At 40.5% G+C, this 21,044-nt stretch overlaps 1 protein-coding gene across 2 annotated transcripts in view; it reads right to left on the reverse strand.

Annotated features, from left to right (window-relative positions):
- Positions 1 to 21,044, reverse strand: part of gra (granulito) — a 120,639-nt gene that overhangs the window by 82,882 nt on the left and 16,713 nt on the right. For both annotated transcript variants that reach the window (XM_072262412.1, XM_072262501.1), the window contains 2 exons: positions 15,203 to 15,300; positions 2,880 to 2,953 (listed from right to left, as the gene is read on the reverse strand). In XM_072262412.1, the coding sequence (XP_072118513.1) occupies positions 2,880 to 2,953; positions 15,203 to 15,284 (156 nt within the window). In that variant the 5' untranslated portion in view covers positions 15,285 to 15,300. The remainder of the gene's footprint in view (positions 1 to 2,879; positions 2,954 to 15,202; positions 15,301 to 21,044) is intronic.

Here is a 21,044-nt window from a genome sequence, read left to right on the forward strand (position 1 = left end):
CAGCAATGCGTTCATGGAACCTATACAGATTGCAGAGGAGGAACTGTTTGCTGTCTTCAGGCAAATTAAAACACTAGGGCCTGACAAGGTGCTCCTCGTATCCTGTGGGAGGTGAGTGCAGAAATTGCAGAGGCACCAGCAGAGACAGTTAAAACATCTTAGCCATGGGTGAAGTGCTGGTGGATTGGAGGGCAGTTACGGTTGTTCTGTTGTTTAAAGTTCAAAGTTCATTTAATCATCAAACTATGTATACTATATACAACCTTGAGTGTTGTCTCCTTAGAGGCAGACACAAAACAAAGAATTTCAATAGAGCCCATTAACAAAAGTAGACTGTCAAACACCCAACACACAGATAAAAATAAATCGTGCAAACAATAAAAGTAAGCAAGTAACATTCAGAGCTGAAGTTCATGAAAGTGAGTTCACAGCCATGAAGCCAGTCATTACAGTAGCTGATCTAGGAGCCCATTAGCTGCAGGCCACAGCCTCAGTTTAGTGCAGAAACAAATAAACCTCAGCAAGCAGCGAGATGAACACCGACTCTGAAACCCTGACCTTTTCAATCTGGCCTGGCAATCAAATCAGCCAAACAGTAGGTCGTTCCTTGCTCTCAGACACAGGCCAGTTGAATCCACCACCTTGAATCAGCCCATGTCCAACCCTTCCAATGTGGCCTGGTGATTAAATCAGTCAAACATTGGCTTGTTCCTCACTCTTGGGCCCAGGCCCTGCAACTTTAACTCTGCCTGTGCACGCTATGCTGCAACTGTCCTGCACTTTTGAGATTTCAGTTCACAGCACAAAAATGCAGGGTTGTACAGGCAATTCTAAAGCTCAGCTCCAAAAGGGAAATTACAGGCTATTGATTGCAGTGATAGTTTTCAAGAAAAAAAATGTGATTAATAAAGTAATTAGTAGTTTTATTTGCTGCCGGCAAGACATTGCTGTGCTTCACCAGGGCCATCTTAAATCGAAAAAGGCTCTAAGAATAAGAGAGGAAATTATAGGCTGGTGGGCCTGATATCAGTAGTGGGAAAGTTACTGGAAAGTATTCTAAGGGGCCCAATATATAAGTATATAAGGGACTGTTTAGGGATAGTCAACATGGCTTTGTGTGTGTTAAGTGATGACTAACCAATCTTTTTTGAGGAAGTTTCCTGGAAAGATGATAAAACTAAAACAGTAGTGTTGTCTACATGGACTTTAGCAAGGGCGTTGACAAAGTCCCATATGGGAGGTTGATCAATAAGGTTCAGTCACTTAGCATTCAAGATAAGCTAGTAAAATGGATTAAATATTGGCTTCATCAAAGAAGCCTCCAATGTGGTTGCTTCTCTGACTGGAGGCCTGTGACTGGTGGTATGCTGCAGGGATAGGTGCTAGGTCTGTTCCATTTGGATGACAATGTGGTAAACTGGATCAGTAAATTTGCAAATGACAGCAGGATTGGGGGTGTAGTGGACAACGAGGAATACTATCTAAGCTTGTAGCAGAATCTGGACCAGCTAGAAAAATGGGCTGAAAAAAATGGCAGATGGAATTTAATGCAGACAACTGTGAAGTGTTGCGCTTTGGGAGGTCAAACCAGGTTAAGTCTTACACGATGAATATTAAGGCACTGAGGAGAGCAGTAGAACAGAGAGATCTGTGAATACAGATTTCTAATTCCTTGAAAGTGGCATCACGGGTAAATAGGGTCATAAAGAAAGCTTTTAGCACATTGGACTTCATAAAACAATGTACTGAGCATATGAGTTGGAATATTATCTTGAAATGGTGAGGCCTAATTTGGGGTATTATGCAGTTTTGGTCACCTACCTACAGGAAAGATGTAAATAAGATTGAAAGATTGCAGAGAAAATTTACAAGGATGTTGTAAATTGCTGTAAATTATAAAGAAAGGTTGAATAAGTTAGGTATTTATTCCCTAGAACATAGAAGATTGAGGGAAGATTTTATAGAGGTATACAAAACTACGAGAAGTATAGAAAGGGTAAATGCAAGCAGGCATTTTCCACTGAGTTTGGGTAAGACTGGATCTAGAGGTCATGGATTAAGGGTGAAAGGTGAAATGTTTAAGGGGAACATGGAGAGGGAACTTCTTCACTCAGAGGGCGGTATAAATGTAGAACGAGCTGCCAGTGTAAGTGGTGGATTTGGGGTTGATTTGGATAGGTACATAAATGAGAGGGATGTTGAGGGCTATTGTTTGGTAGCAGGTCAATGGGACTAGGCAGATTAATGGTTCAACACAGACTTATTGGGCTAAAGGGCCTGCTTCTATGCTGTAGTGTTCTATGATTCTAACTTTTCAGTCACCAATATATTATTTCCTTACTTATATTTTTGAAACTCAAGGAAATATTGTGTATCACACATCAAAGTTGCTGGTGAACGCAGCAGGCCAGGTAGCATCTGTAGGAAGAGGTGCAGTCGACGTTTCAGGCCGAGACCCTTCGTCAGGACTAACTGAAGGAAGAGTGAGTAAGGGATTACTCCCTTAAATCCCTTACTCACTCTTCCTTCAGTTAGTAAATCCCTTACTCACTCTTCCTTCAGTTAGTCCTGACGAAGGGTCTCGGCCTGAAACGTCGACTGCACCTCTTCCTACAGATGCTGCCTGGCCTGCTGCGTTCACCAGCAACTTTGATGTGTGTTGTTTGAATTTCCAGCATCTGCAGAATTCCTGTTGTTGAAATATTGTGTATGTTAATTACACTGTATAAATGAAAAATGATGATATGGTTTTATCTTGTTTATAACACAAAGCTTCATCTCGTTTAGAAGAAAAACTCAGCATCCTCGTCTTCAATATTTTTAATCTGAAGCAATCTAACACCTGGTTAGAACACACATCAGCATGGAATTAATCCTACCCAGTTCTCTTCGTTCCATGAAACGTCATTTTGATGTAAAAGCGGTGGAAAGTAATCAACACATATTGTAGAATCTGGTGGAAGAGAAATTAAAAATTAATTAGATTAGATTAGACTATGAGGACATGCAGTCCTCTTTTATTGTCATTTAGTAATGCATGCATTAAGAAATGATACAATGTTTCTCCAGAATGATATCACAGAAACACATGACAAACCAACTGAAAAACTGACAAAAACCACATAATTCTAACATATAGTTACAACAGTGCAAAGCAATACCGTAATTTGATAAAGAACAGACCATGGGCACGGTAAAAAGTCTCAAAGTCTCTCGAAAGTCCTATCATCTCACGCAGATGGTGAACCTCCAGTGCTGCAAACTTGCCGATGCAGCATCCTGGAAGCATCTGACCACAGTCCAACTCCGAGTCTGTCTGAAAACTCCGAGCCTCCGACCAGCTCTCCAACACGGAGCACCGAGCACTTTGACCCCAGCCCCGGCAACAGGCAATAGGCAAAGCCGAGGATTTGGGGCCTTCCCCTCCGGAGATTCTCAATCGCACAGTAGCAGCGGCAGCGAAGCGGGCATTTCATTAGTTTCTCCAGGTGATCCTCCGTGCTTCTCACGGCTGTCTCCATCAAATGAGGATTGTGCACAGCATCCTAGTTAACACATATGATATCATTCGGAACGGCCGCGCGCGCTGTGTCGCGCTGCCATCTTCTCCTCCCTCCAGTTAATGGTATAATTAATAAAATGCAAATAATTAAATGTTTGCTTACTTCCATGCAAAAGATCAATTGGCAAATGAAATAAAATGTAGAACAATGTAACACAAAACAGGCAATCCAGGTCTAAACTGAACATGACACCAATCGAATTCCACCAACCAACTATTGTATAAATCCTCCTTTTCCTTGCCTGTTCATGTGTCTATCTAAATGCCCCTTAAATGTTGTGACTGTATCTACATCTACCACATCCCTGCTACTACGTTTTACCACTCTCTATCTATATACTACTAAAACTCCCATGCTCTGTCTGTCTGTTTGTGACCTCCAATTAGCACAAACGGTGCATTACTGCGGCACTTTTTTTTGGCTAAATCAAATTAAAATGCGCTAACTTACAGAATGCAGGCAAAGTTCAGGGTTATATATTCGAAGAAAATTGCTCATTCGCCAAAATTAACAGGCTCGCTTTCACCTGAGAACTGATCTGCCATCATGGAAATCGGGACGCAACAGCCCGACGCATGCACATGGCCAGCCTCAGCAGCGACACCTAACGAAGCAAAAGGGCAGGGCAGCTCTATTTCCAGGGGTCACATTCTGCTAATCACCATCAGCATGTGCAGGATTGGGACACATCTAACTGCCACCCATCAATAAGGGATAATTAAATCTTATTGTAATGACGTACTTTGAAACACCCATCAAACCCTTTGCTGCAGTCGAAGGACAGTGGGGACTATATCACGTCCATTTAGGAGAGTGCCAACTACATCATCAAGAATAATCAGCATCCTGGAGGCTTTGGTGTTACTGCTTCGTATCTTCTATCCACCGTTAGGGTTAAAAAAAAAGGTCAGCCTAATTATGCCGCATGGAAAGGGAAGGGGACATTATGGTCGCGAGATGACGCCAAACATCGTTGGGAAGCAGCAAAGAGAGGGAGAGAATAAGAATCGGATGAGGCCAGGGCCGCACGACTCCAGGATCAAAGAGTCAAGACAAAAAAAGATGAGAGAAGAAGAGACAGAGGAGAAGAGGCATGCATATCTCCAGGATCAGAGACAAACAACAAACAGCAGAAGAGATGAAGAAATGGGGGAGATGAAAGAGATGAAAGGACTGCACGTCTCCAGAATGATGAGGAGAGGCACAAGGGTGGCAGATAAACCAGAAATGATGCCATCGAAAGTGTCCTTCGTTAAATGAGGAGGAGCTATATTTGCTTTACTATGCATTGTTCTTCTTTAATAAACTGAGGTTTTCTACTTCAGTTTCCAAAGCAAAGTGATACCAATAGCATTCAGGAAAATTTAACGTTCATTCTGGTCACATCAGACTGCACTACCCTTCTCTCAAAGGGTGCCCCAATAGGTCACCACATTGTCTAGTCTGAAGTAAAAACTTGTCTTGCAAATCTTTAATCTTTCCCCTTCTCTCCATGAACTTATTCCCTCCAGCATTTGACATTTCCACACTGAGACAAAGATTGTATCTACCCTTTATACACCTCTCATAACGTTGTATTTTTTCTATTAGGTTGCTCCTTAACTTCCAATGCTCCAAAGAAAATAATCCAAATTTAGCCAACCTCACATTATAGCTAATATACTTCACTCTAGGCAACATCCTCTTCTGCACATCCTTTCTGCTGTGTGGAGACGAGAACTGTCCACAATACTCCAATGTGGCCGAACTAGAGTTTTACATAGCTGCAACATGACCCCCCAACTTTTATAGTCAATACCCTACCTTGGGAAGGCAAGAATGCCACATGCCTTCTTTACCAGTGTATAAACTTGTAATTACTATTCAGTTACTGTTTTACATTCTATCACCTCAATCTATTATTGTAATGAATAGTTCTGTATGAATGGTGTGTAAGTCAAGTTTTACACAGTACCTCAGCACATGTGACAATAATAAACCAATTTACTACTTGTTATCACTTCCAGGAAGACAAAGAACTTGAATCCCAAGATCCTAGGTACACCAGTACTGCTAAGAATCCTGCCATTTCCTTGACAAATTCTGCTTGCATTTGACCTCCCAAAATACAACGTCATAGTTGTCTGCCAACTTTGTTAGTCTTCCTCGCTGTCCAGTATACCCTCAAACTTGATGTCATCTGCAAATTTTCTGATCCAGTTTACTATATTATTCAGTTCATTGATGCAGGTGACTAACAAAAGACAAACGTACTGATTCCTGTAACACACCACTCATCAAAGGCCTTCAATCAGAGAAGTAACTATCTACTACCAATCTTTGGCTTCTCCCACAAAGCCAATGTCTAATCCAAATTACTACCTCATCTAATCCAAATTACTACCTCTGAACTTTCTTGACCAACCTCCCATGTGGGACTTAGCCAAAGGCCTTGCAAAAATCCATGTAGATAATATCCACCACCTTGTCTTCACCAACTTTCCTGGTAACTTACTCAAAAAAGTCTATAAGATTGGTTAGACATGACCTATCAAACACAAAATCATGTTGACTATCCCTAATTAGTTTTGCCTATCCAAATACTTGTATATCCATTCCCTTAGAACACCTTCCAATAACTTTCCCATGACTAATGTCAGGGTCACTGGCCTATCATTTCCTGACTTATTCTTAGAGCCTTTCTTAAACAACAGAACAACATTAGCTATCCACCAATCCCCTGGCACCTCACCCGTGCCTATGGATATTTTAAATATCTCAGCTAGGGCCCGTGCAATTTCTGCACTAACCTTCCACAGGGTCCAAGGGAGCATATTGTCAGGCCTGGGGATTTATCCACTCTAATTTGTTTTTTGACAGCAAACACCTTCTCCTCTATAATATGTATATGATCCATGGCCTGCCTTACTGCTGTTTTGCCTCACTTCTACAGATAGTGTCTGTCTTCCAAATAAATACAGATGCAAAAAATCCATTTAAGATCTCCCCATCTCTTTCATATCTGCACATGGATTACCATTCTGATCTTCCAGAGGACCAATTTTGTCCTTTGCAATCCTTTTGCTCTAATTAGATCTGTAGAAACCCTTAGGATTCTCCTTCAGCCTATCTGCTGGTGGAACCTCAAGCCTTCTTTTAAACTCCCTGATTTCCTTCGTCAGTGTTCTCTTACATTTCTTTTACTCAGGTACCTTATTTGTTCCTGCCTGCCCATATCTGTTATACACCTACTTATTTTTCTTAACCTGGACCTCAATATCTCTCAAAAACCAAGGTTTCCTACATCTGTTATCCTTGCCTTTCATTCGTACTGAACATACAAACTCTATACTCCCAAATTTTCATTTTTGAAGGTGTACCTTTGCCAGAAAACCTTTCCCAATTGACACTTGCCAGATCTTTTCTGATACCATCAAAACTAGCCTTTCTCCAATTTAGAATCTTAACTCAAAGACCAGAAATATCTTTTACCATAAGTACCTTAAAACTAATGGCATAATGATCACTAGATGCAAAGTGTTCCCGTACACAAACTTCTGTCACCTGCCCTGTCTCATTCCCTAATAGGAGATCTAGTATTGCATTCTCTCTAGTTGGGACTTCTATGTACTGATTAACTTTCCTGAACACATGAGACAAATTCTTTCCCATCAGGTCCTTTTATGGCATGGGAGTCCCAATCAATATGTGGAAAGTTAAAATCACCTGCTATCAAAACCTTATGTTTCTTACAACATTCTGCAATCTCTCGACAAATTTACTCCTCTAAATCCTGTGTACTGTTGTGTGGTCTGTAATATAATCCCATTAATGTGGTCATACATTTCTTATTCCTCAATTCTACCCATAAAGCCTCACTAGAGAAGTGTGGAATGGGTTGCCAATGGATGTAGGATCGATTTCAGCACTTAAGAGAAATTTGAATAGGTACTGTCCTGTCTGAACACTGACATTTTCACTGACTAGTAATACCACCTCTCCTCCTTTAATCCCATCCACTCTATTAACATCTAAAATAACAGAATCCCAGAACACTGAGTCGCCAGTCCTGCCCATTCTGCAACAAAGTCCAATTTAACCCTAATCTAATCACGGGACAATTTACCTACATAATTTTCCTCCCTTTAGACTGGGAGGAAAGCAGAGGACCTAAAAAAAAAAACACACATTCCATTGGGAGGACATACAGAGTTCTTACAGACAACAAGGGGATTTTTGCATGGGGTTCAGCATAGGTACGTTCCAATGAAACAGGGAAAGGATGGTAGGGTACAGGAACCATGACGTACAAATGCTGTTGAAAATCTAGTTAAGCAGAAAAGAAAAGCTTACGAAAGGTTCAAAAAAACTAGGTAATGATAGAGATCTATAAGATTATAAGGCTAGCAGGAAGGAGTTTAAGAATGAAATTAAGTGAGCCAGAAGGGGCCATAAAAAGGCCTTGGCGAGCAGGATTAAGGAAAACCCCAAGGCAGTCTGTAAGTATGTGTAAGGGGGTTTCGACTTTTATGTTACTGCGGAGGCTAATTAAAATGGCGTCTTTGTTATGATAATCTGGGGAATGCGGCTTTGTTGTGTTAAACGCTCAGAATGTTTGCGCTAACAGTTTGTTTTTGCTTTAGTATGTGATAAAAGAGTGCTATTAACCAATTGGGATAGTTGTTATGGTTTTGGTCTATTTGAAGCTACTGTATGCGCGGAGTTTTGGGGGAGAAGGCGGGAGAGCGAGACAGAGGATGGACCAGGTGCTGTGAGTCCGCTAACGGGGTCGGGCCCTCAGCGGGACGTTCGGCAAGGAGACGGAGACGGACTCGTGTGGAGCGTCTGGTCAACCACCATTGTTGGTCCCAGGCGGCCGGTCGAGGTGGTCCGAGGGGGTCGCAGGGTGAAGAAGAAGGTCCTTGAGCTCCAACGGTTTTTGTGCACGAAGAGATTGAACTTTGATAAGTGTGGCGCCTTTTATTTTCCTTTTATATTTTATTCTCTTTTAATTATATAGTTCCAATAATAGCTATAAACTGTAAATCATTTAATTGCATCTGGTGTATTGTCTGTTATTTGGGCGGGGTGGAATACATCACACAGCATCCACACAAACGAATTATCCAGTTTGGCGGGGCCGAGGCTGTTTCCCTAGACTACAGCGAGCCAAGCGACCCTGTGGGTGGCCAGGGGGGCTACATATATGTGAAGAGCAAGAGGATAAGACGTGAGAGAATAGGACCAATCAAGTGTGACAGTGGAAAAGTGTGAATGGAACCGGAGGAGGTAGCAGAGATACTTAATGAATACTCTGCTTCAGTATTCGCTACAGAAAAGGATCTTGGGATTGTAGGGTTGACTTACAGTGGATTGAAAAGCTTGAGCATATAGTCATTAATAAAGAGGATGTACTGGAACTTTTGGAAAGCATCAAGTTGGATAAGTCTCCGGGACCAGATAAGATGTACCCCAGGCTGCTGTGGGAAGCAAGGGGGGTGATTACTGAGCCTCTGCAATGATCCTTACATCATCAATGGGACAGGAGAGGTTCCGGAGGATTGGAGGGTTGCAGGTGTTGTTCCCTTATTCAAGAAAGGAAGTAGAGATAGCCCAGGAAATTATAGACCAGAGAATTTTACTTCAGTGGTTTTATGAACATTTGGAGAGGCAGGATTTATGAACATTTGGAGAGGCATAATATGATTAGTAGTAGTCAGCATGGCTTTGTCAAAGGCAGCTTGTGCCTTACAAGCCTGATTGAATTTTTTGAGGATGTGACTAAACACACTGATGAAGGTAGAGTAGTAGATGTAGTGTATATGGATTTCAGTGAGGCATTTGATAAATTACCCCATGCAAGGCTTATTGAGAAAGTAAGGAGGCATGGGATCCAAGGGAACCTTGCTTTGTGAATCTAGAATTGGCTTGTTCACAGAAGGCAAAGAGTAGTTGTAGACGGGTCATATTCTGCATGGAGGTCGGTGACCAGTGGTGTGCTTCAGGGATCTGTTCTGGGACCTTTACTCTTCGTGATTTTTATAAGTGACCTGGATGAGGAAATGGAGGGATGGATTAGTAAATTTGCTGATGACACAAAGGTTGGGGGTGTTGTGGATAGTGTGGAGGGCTGTCAGACGTTACAGTGGGACATCGATAGAATGCAAAACTGGGCTGAGAAGTGGCAGATGAAGTTCAACCCAGATAAGTGTGAGGTGGTTCATTTTGGTAGGTCAAATATGATGGCAGAATATTGTATTAATGGTAAGACTCTTGGCAGTGTGGAGGATCAGAGAGATCTTGGGGTTTGAGTCCATAGGACACTCACAGCTGCTGTGCAGGTTGACTCTGTAGTTAAGAAGCCATATGCTGCATCGGTTTTCATCAACCATGGGATTAAGTTTAAGAGCCGAGAGGTAATGTTACAGCTGTATAGGATCCTGGTCAGACCCACTTGGAGTACTGCACTCAGTTCTGGTCACCTCACTACAAGAAGGATGTGGAAACTATAGAAAGGGTGAGAGGCATTGATCGTGTGGATAGTCAGAGGCTTTTTCCCAGGGCTGAAATGGCTAACATGAGAGGGCACAGTTTTAAGGTGCTTTGCAGTAGGTACAGAGGAGATGTCAGGGGTAGGTTTTTTATGCAGAGAGTGGTGAGTGCGTGGAATGGGCTGCCAGCGATGGTGGTGGAAGCAGATACGATAGGGTCTTTTAAGAGACTCCTGGATAGGTACATGGAGCTTAGAAAATAGTGGGCTATGGGTAATCTTAGGTAATTCTAAAGTAAGTATATGTTTGGCAGAGCATTGTGGGCTGAAGGGCCTGTACTGTGCTGTCAGTTTTCTATGTTTCTATTACTGGGATTGAATGCCACACTCTAATGTCCCAAGCTGTGATAGCATCGCACTAACTGCTAATTATTGTAGTTCATTGTACTTTCTGCTTCTTTTATATTCCTCAAGGGTCTTGTCCAGTTTCAACCTTCTAAATTTTACATATGCTTCCCTTTACTTTTGACAAATATTACAATATACTGCAATTCAAGTTTCTGAAGCTTGTCATTCCTGTCTTTCATTTCACAAGAACAATCTAGTCCTGAACTCTAACCAGCTGGCCTTTAAAGGACTCCATGTTACATGGTAGCTCTCAATTGTCTCTTCCCGGTTCCTGCTCATTACTTTCTGCTTATAACCTTCCTGCAATTTAATACTTTCTCCCAAAGAGCAGTTTAATCCTTATTCTAGCTAGTTGCCAGATACCAGTGGTGTTCCACAGGGGTCTGTTTTGGGACCGATTCTTTTTACATTATATGTCAATAATTTGGATGATGGAATTGATGGCTTTGTTGAAAAGTTTGCAGATGATATGAGGATGGGTGGAGGAGCAGATAATTTTGAGGAAGTAAGGAGGCTTCAGGAGGATTTAGATTAAGAGAACAGAAAAAGAAATGGCATATGGAATTCAGCATCAGAAGTGTATGGTAATGCATTTTGACAGAAGAAATGAAAAGGTTGACTATTTCCTAAATAGAGCAAAATTACAACAAACTAAGGTGCAAAGGGACCTAAAGGTTAATTTGCAGGTTGAGTTTGAGGTGAAGAAGGCAAATGCAATTCTAGCATTCATTTCAAGAGGACTCAAATATAAAAGTACGGATGTACTGTTGAAACTTTAATTTTGTAAAGCACTGGTGAGGCCTCACTTGGAGTATACTGAGCAGGTTTGGGCCCCTATCCTATCTTAGGAAGGATGTGCTGAAACTTTGGAGAGTTCAAAGAGGGTTCATGAAAATGATTCCAGGATTGAATGGCTTGTCATATGGAGAACATTTGATGGCTCTGGGCCTGTATTCACCAGAATTTTGAAGAATGAGGGGTGACCTCATTGAAACCTATCAAATGATGAAAGGCCTTTATAGAGTGGACGTCAAGAGAATGTTTCCTATGGTGGGAGAATCTAAGATCAGAGAACATAGCCTCACAATAAAGGAGTGTCCTTTTAGAACAGGGATGGGGAGGAATTTCTTTAGCCAGAGAGTGGTGAATCTGTGGAATTCTTTGCCAAAGGCAGCCGTGGAGGCCAGGTCTTTACAGATATTTAAGGCAGAGGTTGATAGGCATGAAAGGATATGGAGAGAAGGCAGGAGATTGGGGCTGAGAGGAAAATTGGATCAACCATGATGCAATGGCAGAATGGACTCAATGGGCTAAATGGCCTAATTCTACTCTTATGGCTTTATATCAAAGTCTGATGCATCTTAGGTATCTGAATACATATTTTATGTGCAGAAATGGAGCTTATATTTCCTGCCAGAATATTGGTTAGGTTCTTGTTATTTGGCTATATCTTTACTGCTGTGAGACATACACAATTTTTTACTTTACATCCCATGTTTGGAAATAAATGGTACAGTTCAGGCAAAGATGCTTTTGCATCAATTTTATTCCTATGGTATGGTGTTGCAAGAACTCTAAGAGATTAGAAATGTTTAGAAATAGTAAGCAATGACACCATCAGTGCCTTCCAGAGAGGAACAACAGAATAATTGCAATTTGCAACATGATTCCCCAAAATTGTAAAATTCTCTAAAATATTCTCTTAGCAATCAAGGGGGAACATGCAGTTATAGGCAAGGAGTGTTGTACTCATATACCTGACCAGACTACACATAACTGAATTGGCTGAACACATTTGTAAAGAAGCAGCTAAGATACATTAATCTGATGGATCGAATTTCTTTGACCGGATCCAATTAAATCTAGGAAACTGGGATTACTTGATATTGAGTCATAATATTTGCGTTGATCTGCCTAATCAGAATTTATATCTTAATTACATGTATGAGGAACGTTAATAATAGAGCTGCTTAAACTCACATATGTGCACCTACTCATATGGACAATGTACCTGACAATGGCATAATTCTATAAATACCCTCATAACTTGGGTGAAATTTTAATTATTTTATACTTAACACAGGTACTGCAAGTTTTTCTGATTCTGATTTTTCAGATGTAATGATTAGACCATGAAGACCTTAAGACAAAGGAACAGAATTAGGCCATTCCACCCATCAAGTCTGCTCTGCTATTCCATCATGGCAGATTTATTACCACCCTTAAACCCCATTCTCTTGCCTTCTCTCCATAATCTTTGACACCCTTATTAACCAAGAACCTATCAACCTCTGCTTTAAATATACACAATGACTTGGCCTCCACAGCTATCTGTGGTAATGAATTCCACAGATTCACCACCAACTGGCTAAAGAAACTCCTCCTCATTTCTTGTTGAAGGGGTGTCTTTCTATTCTGAGGCTGTGCCATCTAGTCCTAGACTCCCCCACTATAGGAAACATGCATCCCACGTCCACTCTTTCTAGACCTTTCAATATTCAATAAGTTTCAATGAGATCCCCCCCTCACTTTTCTAAATTCCAGTGAGTGCAGACACAGGGCCCTCAAACAGTCCTCAAATGTTAAACCTTTCATTCCTGGGATCATTCTCGTGAACATTCTCTGGATCTTCATATCCTTTCCTAGATAAGGGGCCCAAAACTACTCACAATATTCCAAGTGCGATGTGGCAAATGCCTCATAAAGCTTCAGCATTGCAGCCCACATTCTAAATGTGTGATTTACACCTTTGTAAAATCAAGGAGGTTTCAACTGGATGTAGAATTGTAGATTGTAGATCTCTTGTAGATTAACATTCCAATGCGTGCTTGTATTCTTATGTAATTGCATGTAATTCTTTTGTGAACTTTTCAGTTAATATGGTACGGCTGTATCTGCATTTTTCTTGAAGCTTCTTAGTTTTCAGTAGCAGGTGTCACGTTACTTGAATCTGGCTATATCATAGATTAATTGTTATCAATTTTTTGTTATCTCTAGTCTGAGTATGATACAGTTATGACTGCTTTTTTCCTGTCTTTTCTTTGTTCTCTCAGCTCCTGTTTCTTGTTCATTTTCCACTCTTGAAAAACTTAATAAAACAATTCTAAGCATAAGTGTTATGCCTTATTCTTGACTTCTGAAGAACCTTTGGATCAGAGAAGTACCAGGATACAACAGCAGTTAACAGTTGTACAGTCAGTACAGTTGCTTCCTCAAAGCTCCTGCAACCCTACATAAAGGTGAGTAGAGATTAGGGAAAATGAATTGCTACAGGTTGCATATACTGTGGTGATAACCCAGCTATCGTGTGCACATTAATTAATTAAAGGCATCCGTTAGTCTTGCGAGACCATGGATTTGCGCCTGGAAAGTCTTCACTCTCCAGGGTGCAGGCCTGGGCAAGGTTGTATGGAAGACTGGCAGTTGCCCATGCTGCAAGTCTCCTCTCTCCATGACACCAATGTCGTCCAAGGGAAGGGCAAGGGCCGATACAGTATGGCACCAGGGTCATCGCAGAGCACTGTGTGATTAAGTGCCTTGCTCAAGGACACAACATGCTGCCTCGGCTGGGGCTCAAACTCGCGACCTTCAGATCGCTAGTCCAATGCCGTAACCACTTGGCCACGTGCCCACATTACGTGTCCACATATGTAGGGGAAAAAAACGTGGTTACAGTTCAGCCATGCATTAATAGAGAGGGTAAGTTTCAAATTGACAGACACTCCTACATTATATGGGACATGCACACAGTCAATGGCACCTTACATAAATGGAAAACAGCCAGAGTTGCAAATCTAAAAGCTGACTCATTTGAACTGACCTCATTGGTGGAAAAGATGATTTAGGTTGGTTGGTCTGGACAAGACAACATCAGTTACCTGCTTAAAACAAGCCACAGGTAGATCTTGTATACATCTCTGGCAAATACATTGTTAAGAAAATAAATTGAGAGATTAGGGCAACTGTTCCAACTGCTGCTGTTTAAGCTTGGCACCAAATCCAACAGGCAGTTCTGCAAATATTTGTCACCACCTGATGAGGTTTTCTTCGCCTTCTCAGACATTAATATCAAGACAAATCATTATCAATATTATGCTGACCATGCTGGGTACATGGTTAACAGATGGGAGGGAATCTTTTGAAATCCAAACCTCGTCTGATTTACTCCAAAGGTTAGTAAGATTGTAGACAGGGTCTCCACAACGAGTGATTTGCAATTGTTATTCACATCCAAAGCCTTCAATTAGTTTTCAACATCATAATAAGTACACTTTCATGATGTACCTATAAAAGTTTGCCATAGATAAGTTGAATTCACAGTCTCTTTCCCCAACATTTGTTTTTACACAGAGGGTAGTATATATATGGAATATACAGAGGAAGTGTTTGAGGTAGGTATAATAAGAACTTTTAAAAGAAATTTGGACAGGTTCATGGATGGAAAAGGTTCAGAAAGATATAGGCCAAAAGCAGACAAATAGGGCTTGCTTGGATGGGCATCTTGGTCAGCATGTATCAGTTGGGCCAAAAGGCTTGTTCTGTGCTGTATGATTCTATGACTTTAATTCTTATTGTGAGGATCATACTATCCAGCAGCATCTTATAGAATTAATGCCAGCTGTTGATGTCCTACATACATTGATTTTGCATATATACCAAATTATTTTGACACAATTATTTAAATAAGATGTTGGTAGAATAGTGGTTGCAATAAATAGAGCATTTCATATGCTCTACCAAGGCAATAAACAAGGCCACTTACCTATCTCAGTAGATAAACGATGCAATGGTCTTGCTGGTTTCAGGGATTTGCGGATTACTGGTACCTTCCTAGTGGTTTCCATGATTATTGGAGAGGTCCTGTTATAAAACTTTCAGTTTTTAAACTATACAATAAATAAGCTAATAAAAGCAAATTTTAAATAATAATTTAAATAATATTGAAAAACAGTAGATAATGCAAAAAAATCTATAAATTACATTAAACCACATGTAACATCTTAGTAACTAATTTCTAGCACTAAAGTGCTTTGGGGCATAGTAAAGACATATCTGCAAATACCCATTCCTTTTAATGACATTCCAGAAAGTTATCTTAAATTCTTGATGATAAATGGTTCATATTTTAATTTTTGGAGTAACAGCTTGGAGTATCAAAATCAAAGTCTGTGCAAAAGCGAGAACCATTGAAATAAAGCAAGTCTGATTACATATGAGTTTTAATTGGACTAATAAAAGAAGTGAGGTTTTAGCGGAGCACCATTATGGGAGCAGCCACTTTTGGAGTGGACAGAGTTAGAGTCAGTAATGAGCTTTGGTGAGAAGAGGCAGAGGCCAAGGTCCTGAAGGCCTCTTTAGAGTGACCATTGTAGAAGTCTAAGGTCTGAGGTTTCAGCAAGGAGGCACAGATGAGTACCAGGAAAGAACAGGTAAGGATTTATTTTATATAGTTAACTGGAAAGATGCCAAATTACGACTAATGAAAAAGGGATGCAGGATCAGGTGATGCATTGTAGTTATAAGATGTGGGATCTGGTGGACCCATTGTGTTTCCTAATGACCACATCTGCAGTGAGTATTGGTTGTTCGAGAAACTCAGGCTCAAAGCTGATGACCTGGAATCTGAGTTTTAAACACTGCATCACAGAGGGAGGGAGTAACCTGAACAACGTTTTTCAGGAAGCAGTTACATTTCAAATCTGGTTTGTAGCCAGGGACAAGTGAGGTGGGTGGTTGGGAGTCCAAGAAATAGTGCTGAAGAAGCCTCAGATCTTGAGCTTGCCCCAACAAGTCTGGGGTTGTTCTCCCTGTGAAGATGAATGTGGGGGCAAAAGGAAGGATGGCACAGTGGCTCGGGGAAACATTCAGAGGGATGTGGAGGGAGAGAAGAAAAATGTAGATGTAATTGGGAATAGTATAGTTAGGGGAAAGGACACAATTCTCTATCCTAAGGATTAAGAGTTCCAAAGGCTGTGTAGTCTACCTGGTGCCCAGGTTTGGAACATCTCATCTGACCTGCAGAGAATTTTGGAGTGGAAGGAGAAAGATCCATTTGTCATGGTTCACAAGGGCACCAACAACGAAAAAACAAGGAAAGAAGTTATTTTGAGCTAAATTGAGCAGCAAGGGACTAAATTAAAAAGAACCAAAAGGATATTAATTGTTGGATTGTTACGTACGCCAATGTGCAAATTAGTATATGGTTAATAAAATCAGAGTTAAATGCGTGCCCCAAAGATTTGTGTGGGAGAAGACAGTTTCAATTTGTGGGACATTTGCACCAGTATGGGCCTGGTTCCTCCTGAACTATACTGGGACCAGAGACCGAATGAATCACATAACTAGGTATGTTAATAGGATTCTAAACTAAATAGTAGGGGTGGTGGTGGGTTCAACAGCTTGGAAAAGTATGGATAAAGTAAAAACGAAGGAAAGAGCAGGAGAGGTTACAGAAGTCTCCAGAATAAAGAGTAAGACAAAAGGTTTAGGAAGAGGTAAGAATTTAACTCAGGCAACATGGAAATAAAATCGAAAAAGAACGGTGGTGAATACAGGACTGGGGTATTATATTTAGATACACACAATATACAAAATAGAGGATCTTGAAGAGCAGTTAGAAAGTGGCAGGTATGACGTTGAGGGCATCACTGAGTTGTGGTGGAAAGAAGCTTTGTTGGTAAAAGTTGAAATCAAATGAAGTGAGATAGAATCACAAGATATAGATTCCTTGTGGGTAGAGTTGAGAAACTGCAAAGGTTAAAAGGCCCTGATGGGAAATATATTCAATAGCCAGGATGTGGGGTACAAATTACAATGGGAAATAGAAAAGGCATGTAAAAAGGGCAATTGCATGATGGTCATGGGGGATTTCAATATGCAGGTACTTTGCGAAAATTAGGTTGGTGCGAGATCCCAAGAAAATGAATTTGTAGAATGCCTATAAGGTGGCTTTTTAGAGCAGCTAGTAGTTGAGCCCACTGGGGAAAAGGCAATTCTTGATTGCGTGTTTTGTATTAAACTAGATTTGATTAGAGAGCTTAAGGTAAAGGAACCCTTAGAAGGATGTGATCATAGTATGAAAGATTCACCCTGCAGATTGAGAGTGAGAAGCCTTCGGTTTTATCGGTTTCTATCTGATGTATCATTTTTACAGTAAAGGTAACTACAGAAATAAGAGAGGAGCTAGCCAAAATTGATTGGAAAAGGACACTAGCAGGATTATGGTAAGCAGCAATGGCTGCTTTCAGGGAGTAATTCAGATCCCAAAGAAGAAGAAACCTTCTGAAGGGAGGATGAGGTAACCATGGCCGATGAGGAAAATCAAAAAGCATAAAAGCAAAAGAGAGGGTGTACAATACAGCAGAAATTAGTGGGAAATCAGAGAATTAAGGGAACATTGGACTCTGAAGGTAGATAAGTCACTTGGACCAGATAGACTACACCCCAGTGTTTTGAAAGAGGTAGCTGAAAAGATTGTGAAGACGTTAGTAATGATGTTTCAAAAATCATTAAATTTTGGAATAGTTCCAGAGGAATGGAAAATCACAAATATACTCCTTTATAAAAGGGGTTGCGGGGCAAAATACAGGATATTATAGGCCAGCTAGCTTAACTTCAGTAGTTGACAAGATGTTAGAGTCCATTATTAACAATGAGATTTTGGAGTACTTGAAGCATATGATAAAATAGGGCAAAGTCAGCATGGTTTCCTTAAGGGGAACTCTGTCTGACAGATCTGCTGAAATTCTTTGAGGGAATAACAGGCAGGACAGACAAAGAAGAGAAGGATGATGTTGATTACTTGGATTTTCAGAAGGCCTTTGACAATGTGCCACATATGAGGTTGCTTAACAAGATAAGAGCCCACAATATTACAGGAAAGATAGAAAATTGGCTGACTGGCAGAAGGCAAAGAATGGAAATAAAGGGGGCTTTTTTGGTGTACTGCTGATAACTAGTGGCATTCTGCAGGGGTTGGTGTTGGGACAGCTTCCTTTCACATTATATGTTAATGAAATGGATGATAGAATTGATGGCTTTGTGGCCAAGTTTGCCGATAATACAAATATAGCTGGAGGACAGGTAGTGTCAAGGAAACAAGGAACCTGCAGAAGAACTTGAACAGATTAGGAGAATGGGCAAAGGAGTGGCAGGTGGAATACAGTGTAGGGATGTGTATGGCCATGCACTTTGGAAGAAGGAATTTATGAACATACAAAATTTTCTAAATGGGGAGCAAATTCAGAAATCAGAGGTACAAAGGGACTTGGTGGTCCTAGTGTAGGATACCCTAAAAGTTAACTTGCAGTTGAGTTGGTAAATAATATTAACAAATACAGTCTTCTCATTCATTGAGAGCACTAGAATATAAAAGCAAGGTACGATTCTAAGGCTTTATAAGGCATGGGTCAGAACACACCTGGAGCGTTGTGAGGCATTTTGAGTTCCATATCTAAGAAATGATGTGCTGCCATTGGACAGGATCCCATGAAGGTTTATGATAATGATCTCGGGAATAAAAGGATTAACGTATGGTTCTGGACCTTTACACACTGCAGTTTGAAGAATGGTGGGGGGGGGTGGAGGGAATTTCATTGAAACCTACTGTATATTGAAAGGCCTAGATAGAGTGGACATGGAGAGGATGTTTCCAGTAGTGGGAGAGTCTAGGACCAGAGGGCACAGCCTTGGAATAGTGGAATGTCCCTTTAGAACAGAAATGAGGAAGAATTTCTTCGGCCTGATGGTGATGAATCTATAGAATTAATTGTCACAGACTGCTATAAAAGCAAAATCATTTGGTACATTTAAAGCAGAATTTGATAGGTTGTTAATTAATAAGGGTGTTGAAGGTCATGGGGAGAAGGCAGTTGAGAGGGAAAATAAATCAGCCCTGAATGAATGACAGAGCAGACCCAATAGGCCAAATGACCTAATTCTGTTCCTATGGCTTATGGTCTTATAAAACAATTTATGCATGGTTATGTAAGTTTTACTGACACAATAAATCTACATTTTATTGATTACTGCCTTCAAACATTCTTAATGTAAATTCTGGACTTTTTAAAAATTTTCAAATAATTCAAACAACAAATTTCAGGATTAGATTCTAGTGATTTTGAAACCAGTGTTCCTTTTAATATTTTTGTGCTTTTGCCTTTATAGAATACATCTCTCCTAGATTATGATCAGTGCAAAACCAAAAAATAAAGAATTCTAGTATTTATGATTATCTTAACCCATTTCTTTTGCCTTTTCACGGAGAATGAAAATCAAAGGAATTCATTACCACAGCTGGAGTGACACATTTTCAGAAAATATCATAGGGTTGGAAGGTATTGAATCGTTCTGGATAGATTTAAGAAACTGCAAGGGTAAAAAGATCCTAATGATAATTGTATACAGACCCCCAAATAGTAATAAGGATGTTGCCTACAAATTACAATGGGATATAGAAAATACATGCCAAAAGGGCAATGTTATAATAGTCCTGGGGGACTTCAATATGCAGGTAGACTGGGAAAACTATGTTGGTGTTGGAAGACAGGAGAGGAAATTTCTAGAGTTCTTACAAGATTAGTTATACTGGATTGGGTGTTATGAACCAGAGGCAATTAGGGAGCTTAAGGTAAAGGAACCCTTAGGTGAAGTGATCACAATATGATTGAGTTCAACTTTAAATCTGATAGGGAGAAGGTAAAGTCTGACGTAGCAGTATTTCAGTAGAGTAAAAGAAATTATGGCGGTATGAGAGAGGAGTTGGCCAAAGTAGATTGAACGGAGATGCTGGCAGGGATGACAGCAGAGCAGCAATGGCTTGAGTTTCTGGGGGAAATGAGGAAGCTGCAGGATAGATGCATTCCAAAAATAAAGAAATACTCAAATGGCAAAATAGTACAACTGTGGCTGACAAGGAAAGTCAACGCTAATGTAAAAGCAAAAGAGAGCATACAACAAAGCAAAAAATAGGGGTAGACAGAGGTGGGTAACTTTTAAAAACCTACAGAAAGCAACTGAAAGAATTATCAGGAGGGAAGAGATGAAATATGAAAGCAAGCTATGAAACAATTTCAAGGTGGATAAAAAAGATACTTCAAGTATATAAAAGATAAAGGAGAGCTGAGAGTGGATATAGGACTGCTAAAAATGAGGCCAGAAAATAATAACAAGGGACAAGGAGATGGCAGATGAACTAACTCAGTATATTGCATCAGTCTTCACTGTGGAAGACACTAGCAGTGTGCCAGATGTTGAAGGGTGTGAGGGAGGAGAAGTGAGTGCAGTTACTATTACAAGGGAGAGGTGCTCAAAAAGCTGAAAGACCTAAGGTACATAAGTCACCCGAGCCAGAGGAACTGCACCCTAAGGTTCTGAAAGGGATAGTGGTAGAGATTGTGGAGGCATTAGTAATGATCTTTCAAGAACCGCTAGACTCTGGCATGGTGCCAGAGGACTGGAAAATTGAAAATGCCATTCCACTCTTTAAGAAAGGAGGGAAGCAGCAGAAAGGAAACTGTCTGACCTCTGTAGTTGGGAAAATTTTAGAGCCAATTGTTAAGGATGAAGTTATGGAATACTTGGGGATACAGGACAAGATAAGAGAA

This window comes from Mobula birostris, chromosome 1 (genome assembly GCF_030028105.1).
Source record: "Mobula birostris isolate sMobBir1 chromosome 1, sMobBir1.hap1, whole genome shotgun sequence".
Lineage (NCBI taxonomy): Eukaryota > Metazoa > Chordata > Chondrichthyes > Myliobatiformes > Myliobatidae > Mobula > Mobula birostris.